At 42.7% G+C, this 14,161-nt stretch overlaps 1 protein-coding gene across 1 annotated transcript in view; it reads left to right on the top strand.

Moving 5' to 3' along the window:
- The first annotated feature begins 305 nt into the window (after positions 1-305).
- LOC128455069 (collagen alpha-1(XI) chain) overlaps positions 306-14,161 on the top strand; it is a 74,760-nt gene continuing 60,904 nt past the window's right edge. Inside the window, exons 1-4 of the mRNA XM_053438700.1 lie at positions 306-709; positions 6,362-6,526; positions 8,988-9,201; positions 10,383-10,545. Of these exons, the coding sequence (XP_053294675.1) occupies positions 595-709; positions 6,362-6,526; positions 8,988-9,201; positions 10,383-10,545 (657 nt within the window). The 5' untranslated portion in view covers positions 306-594. The remainder of the gene's footprint in view (positions 710-6,361; positions 6,527-8,987; positions 9,202-10,382; positions 10,546-14,161) is intronic.

Below are 14,161 nucleotides of genomic sequence, written 5' to 3'. Positions count from 1 at the left end.
TATTTCTTTGTGGTTAAAATTGAGATGTTTGTAATTCCCTCCATGTATTTAGCTCTGTTCCTCTCGATCTCACTTGTTGGCTTGATGCAGATTCGTGTCCAGGAGTTCTTCTAGGATTGTCTCTATCTGGGATACTGCACTGTGTCCTGTAATTAGGTTTCCCCGGGATGCAGTGATGCTGCGCCTGATGCTGCTCAGACCTCATGCCAAACATCAGGGGAGGGGGGGGGCGGGTCCCCGAGGCAACTTTCCCGACCGGTGATTTGATGAGCGGAGGATTTTCCAGTGTCGGTATCTTCCACTGGGTTTCGTGCTCGTGTTTGCGGGGCGTTTGTCCAGCCTCCTCCTGACGGTGCGCAACGCTCAGGCAGCTGGAGTGGCTTGTGCGCTTTTTTTCAGGAGAGCCCTTCACCATCAGTGCGAGAGCAGGGCTGAGGGGGAGCGGATCTGAAGGGCCCGGGCGGTATTCCCTCACACATGGAGCTGTAGAGTAGCCACACACTTTTTTTCTTCTTCTTTGTGGACTGTGGAAAAGGGACAGCGTTTCTCATCTCATTTAAAAGTCGGTTCTCAGCACAGCCGCGGGCGCTCACCATGGAGATGCAAAGATGGACCACCAGGTGGAAAACGAAACGCTGGTTATTGGATTCAACGCTGACCGCTTTGGTTACATTAATTTTACTTCTACAAGCGGCCGAAGTCCGAGCAGGTAAGAAGACGCAGCGCATCTACGACACTTGGCCAACGCCAGGGCATCCAAGGGCGCACAGGGGCGCACAGCCTGGCGCACGGCCCGAAGGTGTTAGTGGAATCAAACCCACCTTAACTCACTTTAAACCCCTTCCCAAATGATTTAATACCGTATTCACAACATCCAACACACTGTTTAATACCCCAGGCAATTGCAATGATTGGTTCGTTAATGTTTAACAGGGATTGGCACCAAATTGAGCCCAAATCACGTGACTACACCCACATCCAAGTTGCGAGTAAATTTAAAAGTCTTTTGAACTTTTAAAATGTGTGAATGTGTAACAATTAATCTGGAATTGATTGAGCTTTTTACGATTTATTTTTTGTCCACGCCGCCAAAGCAGATGTGATGTGTCTCCTAAATTCCTCAGGGTGTCTAAGTAGGTGAAGTCTGTCTTCCAGGTGTGGTCAGCTACTGCAGGACTGGAAAAAAGTGTGCGTCCGAGTGATGAGTGAGCGATGAGGGATCTCACTGGTGGTCAGAAATGCTTGTGTAGTTTCAGAAGCTGAAATTGTGTATTTTCATTCCACTCCATCACTTTGCAGGAGGTTAATATTGGAAACTATTCAGATTCCACAGCAAGAAGCTCACACGTTTTTTCCAAAACAACAATGAGCACAAAATGTGGTTTCTTACTTCTGTCTGACAAGCCTGTGGTTTGTCTGAATGATATCGGCAGCATATTGTAGCTGAAAAAACAAAAAGAATAAGGGTTTTGTGGTTAATTTCACTGGGCACTGTATCATGGAAGAAGTCTGCGAGTGAAATTCATATTTTGGCCTGATGGATCTCCATCTTTCCACATTATCTGGGCTCCCACTGGGTCCAAGAAGGGGCGTCGATGGAAAATGAAAAAAAAAAAATCTGAAGTATTTTCTCCGATTTAAAAGACATATGTGGGTCCCATTAACCTCTTCTCTTACACTTCCTTTGTCTGTGAAGTCATTGAAGCGTCCACCCAGTATAATGTGACTTTATCCAGGATAATCCAGTGTGACTCAAAGTTGTGTAACATCACAACTTTTTGCGACTTTTTCCTTTTATTAAAGCCCCAATAGTGACAGAAATCAACTTTTTTATGAACATTTTATAGTCATATAATAGTTGGTCATCCCTCTCTGAGGCCCCACCCCACTTCACCAACCTCAACATCACCTATTGATATTTAACCCCTGTACAGAAACCACCCAGCGGCCTGCAGTTTGCTCCGAGCTCCCCAAAAGATGAAAAGATCATTGAAGCATAAGGCCTCCCCATTGCCCATCTCTCCTCAATATGACTGATATTTTAAACTGACCATAATTGCATGATATACTAGCAAACATTTACAGGCCTTCCAGGGCACTTTAATTGCTGCCTATGCTGCCAACTCTCAGTAGATGGCAGTGACACAAAAAAAGAAAGAGAGGGACCCTCAAGACGTCCCGAGATGCTGCTGCTGCGGCGGCGACCACAGAGCCTCAGGGACATTAAGCCAAGAGTGTCACAGATTTAAAACGTTAATCACGAGTTTAAACGTAAACATCAAACTGTGCGTCTCCAGTGAGTTATGAGACGGGGGGGGGGGGGGGGTGAGAGCTGGGATACAGCTGAAAATGGTAATTTGAATGTGCGAGGCTGAAATTGCTTTAATTACTTTAACAGAGGGTTTTTTCTCGTGTCGCTACGTGCTTCAGTGCCTCTCGGGTAAATCACTCTCCTTTGTCATGTTAGAAGCTTGTTAACACGGCAGATAGTAGATCACAAGTCCCCGACAGCAGCCAGGGAGATGTGTCATTAAAAAATCAGAGAGACTGACAAATTACCCCCTCAGACACGACTGTGACTGAGAGTCTGCGTCGGTACCTTCAGCCCGAGAGCGCCGCCTTCTCTCTCTCTTGTGGTTTTCATCCTTATGATTAGAATATGGGTTATGATGGTTTGGAGGGCGGAGGGATGGGAGTTTATTTCTTTTATTTTCCGGATGTGTACTGTGCTGGCTCAAACTCCTGCGAGACTGAGAAGCTTTTTTAAAGAGCGCTGCCTACTCATTTGGGATCTTTAATGGTTTTGGGATATTGCCTGTTTTTCAGGGCTTCTGTGAAGCGATGGCTGAGGAAGGAGAGGGGTTGAAGAGATGGGGTGCGGGTGGGCAGGTGTGTGTGTGTGAGTGTGTTGGGGGAGGGGGAGGGGGGGTCGGTCCAGGCCAATTCAGCACATCTGGAATATATGAGGCCTTGAGGTATGCAGTAATGCAGAAAGACATTCTGAAACTCACAAAGAGACCTTCATCCAAGCTTTCTTTCTTTTTCTCTCTCTTTCCCTTTCAAGAACCAGTAGCTCTGTACCTCGGGACAATATTCAGAGGAGCCACGGACTATTTTTCTTTCTATGAGACATTTGGTGTGAGGTTTTAAAACTTGGCGTTTGCCTTTTGTTCCGTGTGTGCGCCAGTCAACAGTCAGTCTGTCTGTCTTCAGGACAAAGTGAACCCTGCGTCTGTTAAAAATCCACTTTCTTCTTTCTAAAACAACTTTTGTTTTAAAACTTAACTTCTCCCAAAGTTACTATAAGACTGAATTTAATTTAAATCAAAAGATCTCCCATCTTGATGCTCGACTGTGGCATCGGGGGATTTTGGACTCGCCCCAGCACAACTTCCAAAAACTGTAGAGGCAAAAAAAAAGAACTCCAAAAAACAAACCCTGAGCATGTGCTGAAATCAAGCGAGTTGGATTCACCGCTGAAGCTGTTATTCTTCTGGACACAGGAGAGGTAGCTACAGGGATGGGGCCTTCTCGGTTTAGTCTCATGTATGTTTAGTTAGAGGGGGGGTATGGGGAGTGGTGCCAGAGCTATAATGGGTTCAGCATGTGGGCTTGTAGCTCCACCCATCAGATCTCCCCCCTTCTCACTTTAAGAGAACAGGAACCGCACAATCATCATTTCGGGACTTCACGTGACTTAGAAAAAAACACTAACAAACATATACTTTTACCATCAAATTCTTTTCTTTCACTTGAGAGTGATGTGGAAATGTTCAGAGAAGAGAGAACTACAGAAGAGTGAGATGAATGTATGGAGTTAACTGTCTGGGGTCTACTTTTTACGTGGAGATGAGGAACATATGGTCCTTCCATTGATGGGGAAAACATTTTATAGCACCATTACTTTACATAAAGTCCTTGTGAACACTTTTCTCACCACCAGTAGACGCAGTCCTGGTTCGTCTATTATCTCCTGGCCAACTGTTCTTCCTGGTCCATGCCGTTTAATGGCTTATTACAATGCTGAGGACGTTTCCTGGGTCGTGGACTTCAAGTAAAGCTTCCGTCTGATCCCTGTGAATCATTTTCTCACAATGTTTTCTTACCGGTATCAAGCACATGAATCCAGTTTTTTTAACTTTTTATTTCAGAGGGAGATTTCCCATTAAGCCTGTTATCTGCCTTATCATCCCATTGGTATTTTAAGCAGTGGTTGTTTATCAGAGCTCAGCCTTTGAAGAGGACACTTCCTGCCTCTTGACTCACTGAGAGAAAATCAAATCCGTAATGTAATGTCTGGACACAGCTGAGCTGGTCACTGCGGTGTGTGTGTGTGTGTGTGTAACAGTTTAACAAGTAGCTATCGGGTTACATTGTTAGTCACTTTGTTTTATACATTGGACCTCTTCACCTCTGTTGGATTTTAATGTCCTCTCTTTAAAGAAGCTTCTGGCCTGTTTGTAGATGAGCATTTTCATCAGGTGAATACTTCCCACTGAAGAGAGCAGAGCTGTTATTACATGTGGTGAATGTCATCAAATTACAAGGGAGCAGGCACTATGGAACATTTACATATACTTTACCTCAGCTGGTAGATATTTTAAACCCAAAGCAACTTACAACACAAAACCTTCACCACAGTATAGATCCTTTACAATTAGGTGTTTGACTAGAGACGCCTCACCATGAGTCATTTGACTGTGTCACTTTTAAAAGACAAACTCTTTCCACACAGTCTAGGCAGTGATATGAAGCATTGCTCACTGATTTAGTTGCCTTCGTCATTCGGTCTGACAATGCTGGCTAACTTCAATTGGAAACTTTTTGTCTCCGTATATTTTCTCTTTTCTTGTTTTTGTTTAACAGGTTTGAGGTTTTACACTCGCATAGATCACATTATTGTAAACAGTCATTGGCTGATGTGTTGTTACTGGGCTTGAAAATCTTTTTAACTCTCAAATATTGTTGTTAGAGTCAAAATTCTACAGCATTGGCAGCTCATTGGCTGTTTTCATGCAGTCAGATAGTGTTGCAATACTGTATGCATCTGTGCATTGTGTAATTAATGGATTACTCCAGTGGGGTGATCATTTAAGAGTCACACTGTCCCAGTCACAGACCAAAAGGCAGAATGACAGCCCACAGTTTCTCATACGTACATTTACTATTCTCTCCACCACCACGCCCGCAATGACCTTGAATCAATGACCAGCTCTTATTGCATATGTTTAAGCCCATGCAGCCTCAGGCCGATGTGCATTAAATCACAAACGACGCTGTGCTATACGTCAATAAAACGCACCCTGCTGGACTTCTTAAATTCTACATAATCACACTCTAACTGATGATGTGCCTCGGGGAAGTGGGGATTTGAATTTAAGAGCAAAAAGCATATACACAAGGGGGTTGGGAGAAAGATGCTGAGAGGGAAAAACGTGAAAGATTTAGACAATGTGCAGGAGAGAGATGAAGTGAGAAACCGTGTTTATGGCTGCAAAGCTCAGTAGTTCCAGGTCCATTGAAGGAAAAGATTGGAGTAGTACTGAGAAGCTTGTAAAGCTCCTTGGTGTTCTCGTTGGCCCAAAGACCCAGTGATCAGCAGCAGTGGGTTTTTATCATCCCATAGATGCTGTGGGAGTAACAATGGAGGTGAAGAGGAGGAGCGGGGGGGGGGGGGGGGGGGAGTGGGTAATTATGCAGTCTGAATGGTTCCTAACATTTTTACCGCTCCTTTGCCAAGGTAGCTCATAAACAAACCCCGGGTCGAGCTGACAGATTTGGCCGACGGTCCCCGAATAGGCAACGTGTGTAATGGATGTGAGTGTTGACTTATCATCAACATGCCAGGTCCTATTAGTTGTTTCTCTCAACAGCTGGAATTACTGTAAAAAACTACATGCAGCATTTACAACATACACACTCGTCACACGTTGTTATGAAAAAGCCCTTTCTCAAATAATCTCATACATTCCTGTGTAAACTTGTATTTCACTTAAAACTGTTAAAATTAAAGTAGTATCAGAATATAATTGGAGATATTTGCAGACTTTTCTTCAGCGATTTAACCAGTTCGTTTCCAATTTTTACAACTGCACTTGAATGCGACCTCATACTTCAAAGCTCAAACAAAGCTTCTATTTCAAAATATATCACAAATACAATGCCCCCAAAAAACTTTCTCTTTGTGGTAACAAAAGCTTTTTGAGTTGCACCACTCATATACAGTTGGTGTAGGGGAAACATGTGACTCAGCACTCAGCAGCCTGTTTGGACAAAGTTCCCAAACACCCCATTACTGTGCACAGGTACTGCCAAGGTATGATTGAGTATTTTAATCAACTCTTTGCTCTGCCCTCCACAGCTGAGCCAGTGGACGTACTGAAGGCGCTAGACTTCAACAGCTCTCCTGATGGAGTTCGTAAAACAACGGGCTTCTGCACGGCCCGCAGAGGATCCAAACCCGACGTGGCTTACCGAGTGGGGAAACAGGCCCAGATCAGCGCTCCAACCAAGCAGCTCTTCCCAGGTAACTCCTCACTTTACTCAACTCACACAGTTCTCTAGTGTTTACACTGAACTAGAAACCAAGACGCTCCGGACAGTAAAGGGAGGAGCTCACAAAACATTCACCAGCTCATCTCAGTCTTTTATGCTTTACACTAACTACCAAATATATAAAAAGACACTGAATTTCAAATGTTGTTTAGTGCAGCATATTTATTCCTTGCTGCTGCTCAGGAGATAGTTAGCGTTTTATTGGCTCTTACTTCGTTGAAGTGCGGAACTTCAAATAAACACTTTTTATCAGACATCTGAAGTCTATTTGACATTCTCACAATAGCTCACATAAAGCTACCAACAATATAATTATTGAAGGTAATTGCTGGACAATCCTAAAATGACACGAAATGAAAATTCAAAAGATCACAGAAGTTATTAGTAATTCATCTTGAGAGGAACATTAATGACTGTACGAAACCTCATGGTGAACCAACCAGTGGTGGCAGAGATATTTCAGTCTAGCCCGACCCCCCCCCCACACCCCCATCCCCCAGACTGACAGTGCCGTCCCTGCAGCCACACCATGTGCATTGTTACAAATGTTATGCCTGCTCAAAAATAATAATCGTTTGTATGAAAGTGTTACTGATGTTTTCGTTTGACCATCCTGTTCCATTTATCGACAAACCAAAAACATCTCAAAGACACATTATATCTATTCCACAATGATGCAATCGATACATTTTAATGAAGCCCGTTGCTCCGAACACCTGCGTTTTCCAAAATGCGGTGCAGACGTTCAGCATTCAGTTTCCAGGGGACAAACCCATGTGTGCGTTTCACTTTGTTCCAAAAGCCCAGAGGGCCCCAGAGTCACGCAGCACATGTGGCGTATGAAATGTCTTGTAAACATATGACTCAAGGAGAGTAACACCGAATTTTTTGTTACTTGATATTTTTTGGGGAAACCCACAATTTTATTTCCTTTGATTCTTCGCGGAGTGATCTTGTCAATCAAACGTCTGTCCTCACGTTTGATTGCTGGCAGCCTTGGCTATGGCGTATTGTGGTGGTGGAATTAAATCTAGCAGGGTTTTTAAATTGAACGCACATTGCTTTACTCAAAGTGATGAAAATAATGGAATATAACTTTTTTAGGAAGGGTCCACTCTGCTTGACTGTGTACCCATTAGATTAGTACCTCCTTACCCTCTGGTTGCATTCACTGCTTCCCATCATCTCATCTAGGGTGAACGTCTCTGGCTTTAGAAAACCAGTCAACCTTCTCACAGATGTACATTTACCAGTTTACTGCTTTCCCATGTGTCTGCATCCAACTCAGTTAAGAAACACGTTGTATTTAAACATGAACACCATCCATAATACTATATAACAATAACGTTCACATCCCTAGGAGACCTTTTGTTTTTTTATTGCTGGGTTGAAATGTAGAAAGAGACCCCCGTTGATAACTTGCTCAACACTGACTTGGCAAGAAAGTGAACGTATTTAAAACCGAGTGCTGTTAAATGCATTTCCCCAGTCTGTCCAGAACGTGTTAGTCTTTTTGAATTTGGCTGGATTGTAAACGGTAAAAAGAAAATGCTAAATAGTTTTAAGGAATGAAAAAATGGGTCTCTGTGTTTTTCGGCCTAGACTGGAAGAAGTTTGGGTTTAATGTGAGGCGAGAAAGTCAGAGGGGTTAATACATTTTAACATTATTCACTTCAGTCTTCATAATATAATCCTAAGTAAAAGATTGATGTGGAAGAAAGCCCAGATAGTAAAATGGAGTCTGCTTGTACATACAGTCCCTAGATTTGGCTCCTATACGTTAAACAGAGATTTTTTTAAACACAGAGTGTTTACACTTTCAAGGATGCATTGCTTCACAATCTGTGTAGTTCAAGGACACAAAGGGGTAGAAATATGTTTTTAGTTTGACATTATGGGAAAGTGCTAATTCATCTTCTAGCTGAGAGTTAGCTGTAAAGAGCAATACCACTCGGGCATCTTTGTGCTAAATATGAAGCTACCACTAGTAGCAGGTTAGCTTATCCTTACACAAAGCCTGGACACAGGGTAAATAACCTGCACGTCTCTCTCCAAACAAAAAAAAAATCTTGATTGCTAGACTATACTCAGATGCCGGCAGTCGCTCCTTTAGAGTGATATCTATTTTTCTCATCCGACTCTCAGTAAGAATAAGGGTTTTCTTTCATTTCCTCAACTTAAAGAAGGATGTCGGCCAATTATCTGCAACATCCTGATCCAATGTCCCCACAAGGGCTGTTTAATTGAATGTAATTAGAAATACTGCGGTCATACTGGGACGTTCCCATGTGTGCTATTGTGTGAATCAGATGCTGAGCAACGCTGTAAAACCTCTGGCAAAAATGTGCACTAACCCGAACATTTTTAACTGCATATGTGTTGGTCTTTGCCAACATACCAACCTATATGCCTGCTGCTTGTTCCTCTATCAGGGGGAGTTTTCCCAGAAGATTTCTCCATCCTGTTTACCATCAAACCCAAGGCTGGCCTCCAGTCCTTCCTGCTGTCCGTGTACAACAAGCAAGGCATCCAGCAGCTCGGCGTGGAGGTGGGCCGTGCCCCCGTCTTCCTGTACGAGGACCAGCATGGCAAGCCTGCCCCAGAGGAGTACCCCCTCTTCCGCTCCGTCAACCTCGCTGATGGAAAGTAAGTGACGGGTTCTCAAGAGAGGGGGGGGGGGGGGGGTGGGGGGGTTATAAGCAGATGAATTAAGGTTGTTAAGAGAGGAATTTAAAATCTCGAGTTTGTTGTGAAGCTTGCTTAATTGGCTCAAAAACAAAGAAGCCCGGTTTTGAGGCTCATCTTGAGCAGTTTAACAAGATTTATAGGTTGTGTTGTACGCTAAACCAAACCAATCTGCATAACATATTTTCTCAAGCCCTCAAAAACTGCTCAGGCCTGGTACACGGAGGATTTATTGTCATCATATTTGTTCAATCATTAATACCACATGGAACAAATCAGGCGTTAATAGCATTTAAATAAATTGCTCAGTGCCTATTAGCAGTTGTATACAAAGTAATGGGCAGGATCTTCATAAAACCCCTTCCAAAGGTGCTCAAACAAATATCTGTTAGAAGTTGCCATCGATCATTTGCACATATGCTCACAGAAGTTCGTTGAAATGATCCCATATGTGGTTGTCGGTCTGAATTATAAGGGGTGAAAAAAAATGTTCTAAATCCGCAGTACAATCATTACATTCAATTACAATTTTCAAAAATCTGTAGCTTTCAGTAGTGGGAAGTTTAGAAATTTTGACGCAGCTAAAATGTGCTTCAGATTTCCAAAGAGCTGTCCCTTCACAACCAATACCCAAACCAGAGATTTGTCAAATAGCATTAGTCTCTCTGCAGCACTGTATCATTTAGTGTAAGGACATTTCCTTACATACTCAAACATGTGGAACCTTTGAGTATTTAAGTAAATAGTCAGACATTTTTTGGACAATACACTTACTTGCTCTTGTGCCCAGAGTTATATAACCAGCAGCCGGTTAAAGACTGGCCACGAAGAGAAGGAGAAACAATGAGCAGGAGGATACGGCTAGCATGACTCCGTATGAAGGACAAAAGGCGAAATGTCCTCCTAAACCATGTCAGACCAAAACAATCAAATCCTCTCTGTGATGGCCCCTGTGTCGGAGCTAAACAGCACCAAAAGACCAGTGTAAAAATGTTTTGTTTATAAAAACTATAGGATTTTGCGTTAACAGGTTAGCTTTAGCTTTTTTCTTTAGGCTAATCAGATGTTTGATTCAGGCTATTGTGATAGAGAATACAAAGTGTGAGAGCATTTGTCCTAAGTGTTGTTCTCGCGCTGCACAGATGGCATCGCATCGCTATCAGCGTGGAGAAGAAGAGCGTCACCATCATTGTGGACTGTAAGAAGAAGGTGACCAGGCCCCTTGGCAGAAGTGACCAGGCCGTCATCAACACAGAGGGCATTACTGTCTTCGGCACCAGAATCCTGGATGAGGAGGTCTTTGAGGTAAGACAGACTTGTTTCACCCCTCAAGGATCAAGCTAGCTGCACTGTGATGGTTATGGTGGAAGGAAGGTCTGAAAGAAGGAAGGTCTGACCTGTTTTGGGGAAATCCCCGTATTTGCTTTTCTTGTGGAGAATTAGACGAGAGGATGGATACCACTGTCTTGGTTATGCATTAAGTTTAGACCTGGGACAAGGAGACTTTGAACTTCTTGGCAATACAGCAAATACAGCTTATTTTCCAAAATGTTGCATAGATGCTGTTGTGCTTATTGGATCAATTTTTGCATATATTCATGGGAAGATAAAGTACTTTTCACCCCTGACACTGAAATCTATGGCTTCAAGATTTCTCCGTCTTTTACACAGGAGTGTCTTTCCCAAATCTAATGCAGAAATTCACCACTAGATTGAAGTGATTATGTTTTGGCAGAGTTTCGAAGGCTCACAGAGACGCAGGCGACTTCTCTGGTCTGGTTGAGTGCGGATATAATTGAAAGCATACTGGGAATACGACTTTCAGTGAATCCTATTGACTAATGTGAAAAAAAACGACCAATTTTAGTGTCTAATACTTCAAATCCACATGTTTTAAGGCTGGCAATTTATTTGTCTTTCATTAGCTTGTGCATACAGTAAATATGGAGTTTTATTGGCCAGAACTACAATATTGGCTTTGTGTACTCGGTAAAAGCCTTGGGCAATGTCTGTGGAAAGGCTTCTTGCACATTGTGCCGTCCAAAGTGCTTTTTATTTCTTTTTTTCCTCTTTACACTGGTTTGACTTAATGAAACACTGACTGTAGACTGTGATACTATTTGTGAGATAAGGGTTTTCTTCATATTTCCCTGAATAACGTAAGTAAGAATAGGAATTCACTATTCTGAGATGGAGATTTAGAACGTTCAAGTTGACAGGTTTAGCATAGGTAGCAAAATGTGAGCTGAATGATAGCTCAGAAGACAATAGCCTGTCTTCAAAGTCTGCGTGTGGAATGCTAAGTAGAACGGCTCGCAAATTGTTTGCCTCCAGGTTAGAGATGACTTTCCAGAGGAGCCACTTGAAAGCAGGGGGCCGCTCTTCCTCACCGACCGTCTGAGTGGGATCTGCTTTTCGTTAAGGAGATCACATCGCTTCATGTCCTGGTTGAACATATAGACAAGCAGACAAGTCAATATGATGACAGGCACATTTGAAATTTGCTCCAGCCAAAGCACAAGTAGTGCAACACTAACAGAAATAAAGACTGTGAGAGTGAGAGCCACAGTGATTAGAGGTGAGATTGTAATTAGTGTAAATAAGAGTTAAGTGGATAAAAGTCCCCCAACACATTCACTTCAATTTGAGACAAGTCATTTGCTCTTTTTTTGGACACATATGACACTAAATGGTGTTGAATTACAGAGTCATTCGTTTTGTTCTCATCTTAAAAAAAATGGAGAAGAGAAGAAACTGGTTCCTTTTGGTTCCAGGAGTTGAGGCTTTTGCACATTGCAAGGTGTTTTTAATCAGTGTATCACACCACAGCAATGCTGTGGTCACCCAGCGAGAAGGGCTTATCTCAAACGCTAATTATTTCCACTTCAAGTTTAATATTCTTAGGTTTGCTGATTTCAAACTGGCTTCTTCAAGGCCAACTGTGGACGGGGAAACAATTGGACTGGCCTCAGTGAATTGTGGGTAATTATTGAATATTCGCGTACATAAAAACCAGTTTGTGAAATAGATGTTATCCATGTGTTTGGTTTGGAGTCTTCTCAGGGGATTTCTACTTTGGCATTCGTTCTGAAGCTGTTGCAGGTGCACTGCAATCAATATGTCTCGGTGGCTATGGAAACTTCTGGGCCATTGCCCACCTAATTATCTTATCAGATAAACAAGTTGTCAAAATCGGCTATTAGGTTTTTGAGAGTAGTTCCTCCAAGGTACAAGGTGTGGAATGTATATATTAGAAGTTTGACTCTATAAATCTCAGGATTGTGTGCTATAGGTTCAGATAGTGGACAACAGGAAACCTTGATAACTACTGCACAGAGTAAAGGATCAGTTTGACATCCTAGGAAATGCATTTAAATGCTTTCTTCTTGAGAATTTGGATCAGGACATCGATGCCACTTTGTGTTAAATATGGAGCTGCAGCCAGGAGCTGATTGACTTATAAAGCATTTCAATATATAAACAGGAAGCAAGCGAGACACAACTGCCCCTGGCCCTGCAGGAACAGTTTATTATCTAACCTGGTTTACACATCCACCCTGCACGTCTCCACTCTAAGACTTCCAGAAGTCACTTTGTCTATCTGCCAAGTTTCCAGGAGTGCTATCAGGTGCAGGTTTGCAAGTGTCCCTGCATATTTCAACAGTCTCTTTAGGATTCAGCATGCACATAAATGGTTATCAGATGATAGATTCCAAGGATTATGTTGATTCCCGACCGTTGTCCAACAACAACGTCTGGTTAAAATCTCACTTTTGCCATTACGTTGGTGCAGGTCATTTGATATTGTGAAATCTGGTTATTCAAGATACCCAGAGGACAAACACGTATGTTCTTGATATCCTCTGGACATGATGTTCGGGGTCCTGGTTTAGTCACTGGAAGAGGCCAAAGTCTTTTCCAGATTTTCATCAAATCTTTTCTAGCCCCTTTCATATCCAAACTTAACTTTAAACTGTTTTAACTTTGTTAATTTTAACCAGGACATTCCCTGCAGTTTGCCTTCCACTGATTTAAAGGGATGATCATCTTTCTGGGACCTTACGGATAAAGTTAGCTTCATAAATAGAGCATCCTCTCGGGTTTAATTATTGAAGATGGTTGTGCCTTTTCACCGTTCACACTGCTGTGAGCACATGGCTACCTTAGTGCAGTAGAGTGCATAAGCAGGTGTCAAAGCTTGGAAGCACAAGATTGAAGTCTAGGGGAAAGAATGAACAGTGTGTGCTGAGTCTTGGCTCAGATTGCACAGCTGTTTAAAAGATATGGTCACTGACCAGGCCTCCAAATGCCTTTTCCCCCTTTCCTCGCTTTTCTTCCTTGTAATAAAACCCACAAGATATTTGAAGTAAAATCATCCCCTCGTTTCATTTTTATGCAAATTCATTTTCAAGACTGAGTGGGATCCTTTATTTGCTCCATATGTCAACATGTGTGTTTATGTGGGTGCTATAATGTACGATACATGCATGCATGCATAAAAGTGCAGGTATGTGTCTGTCCCTGTGACAGACACGGGAGAAATGGGCCTAGCCGGTTTGTTTATACGACTGTCATTATTCCAAGGTGGATGGTTCCAAACTGCTGTCCCTCCAGCAGGACGAGTCGCTGGCAGATGGATCTAACACGGCTCTGATGGGCTCTCAGCCTCAGAGTGAATCATTGTTTATGGTTGGGTTGGCAAGAAGAGAACTGCTCTGACTGTTTCTCATCAGTACCGTCACTAACTGCTTTCTGCTGGTGTAATTGTAATATAGTCATTATTTGAGTGTGTGTCAGGAGCATATGAGATGCTTTGCCATGCTTTACCTGTGCCTGACCTCCTTGTCCCATGTGCTGTGACCCACTAAATGGTATCAGTCAGACCTGGAAGTAATGGACCCAAGGTGCTTCTTAAAAACTT

This window comes from Pleuronectes platessa, chromosome 13 (assembly GCF_947347685.1).
Source record: "Pleuronectes platessa chromosome 13, fPlePla1.1, whole genome shotgun sequence".
NCBI lineage: Eukaryota > Metazoa > Chordata > Actinopteri > Pleuronectiformes > Pleuronectidae > Pleuronectes > Pleuronectes platessa.
Note: the sequence above shows the minus strand (reverse complement) of the source record. Positions and strands in the feature narration are given on the sequence as shown.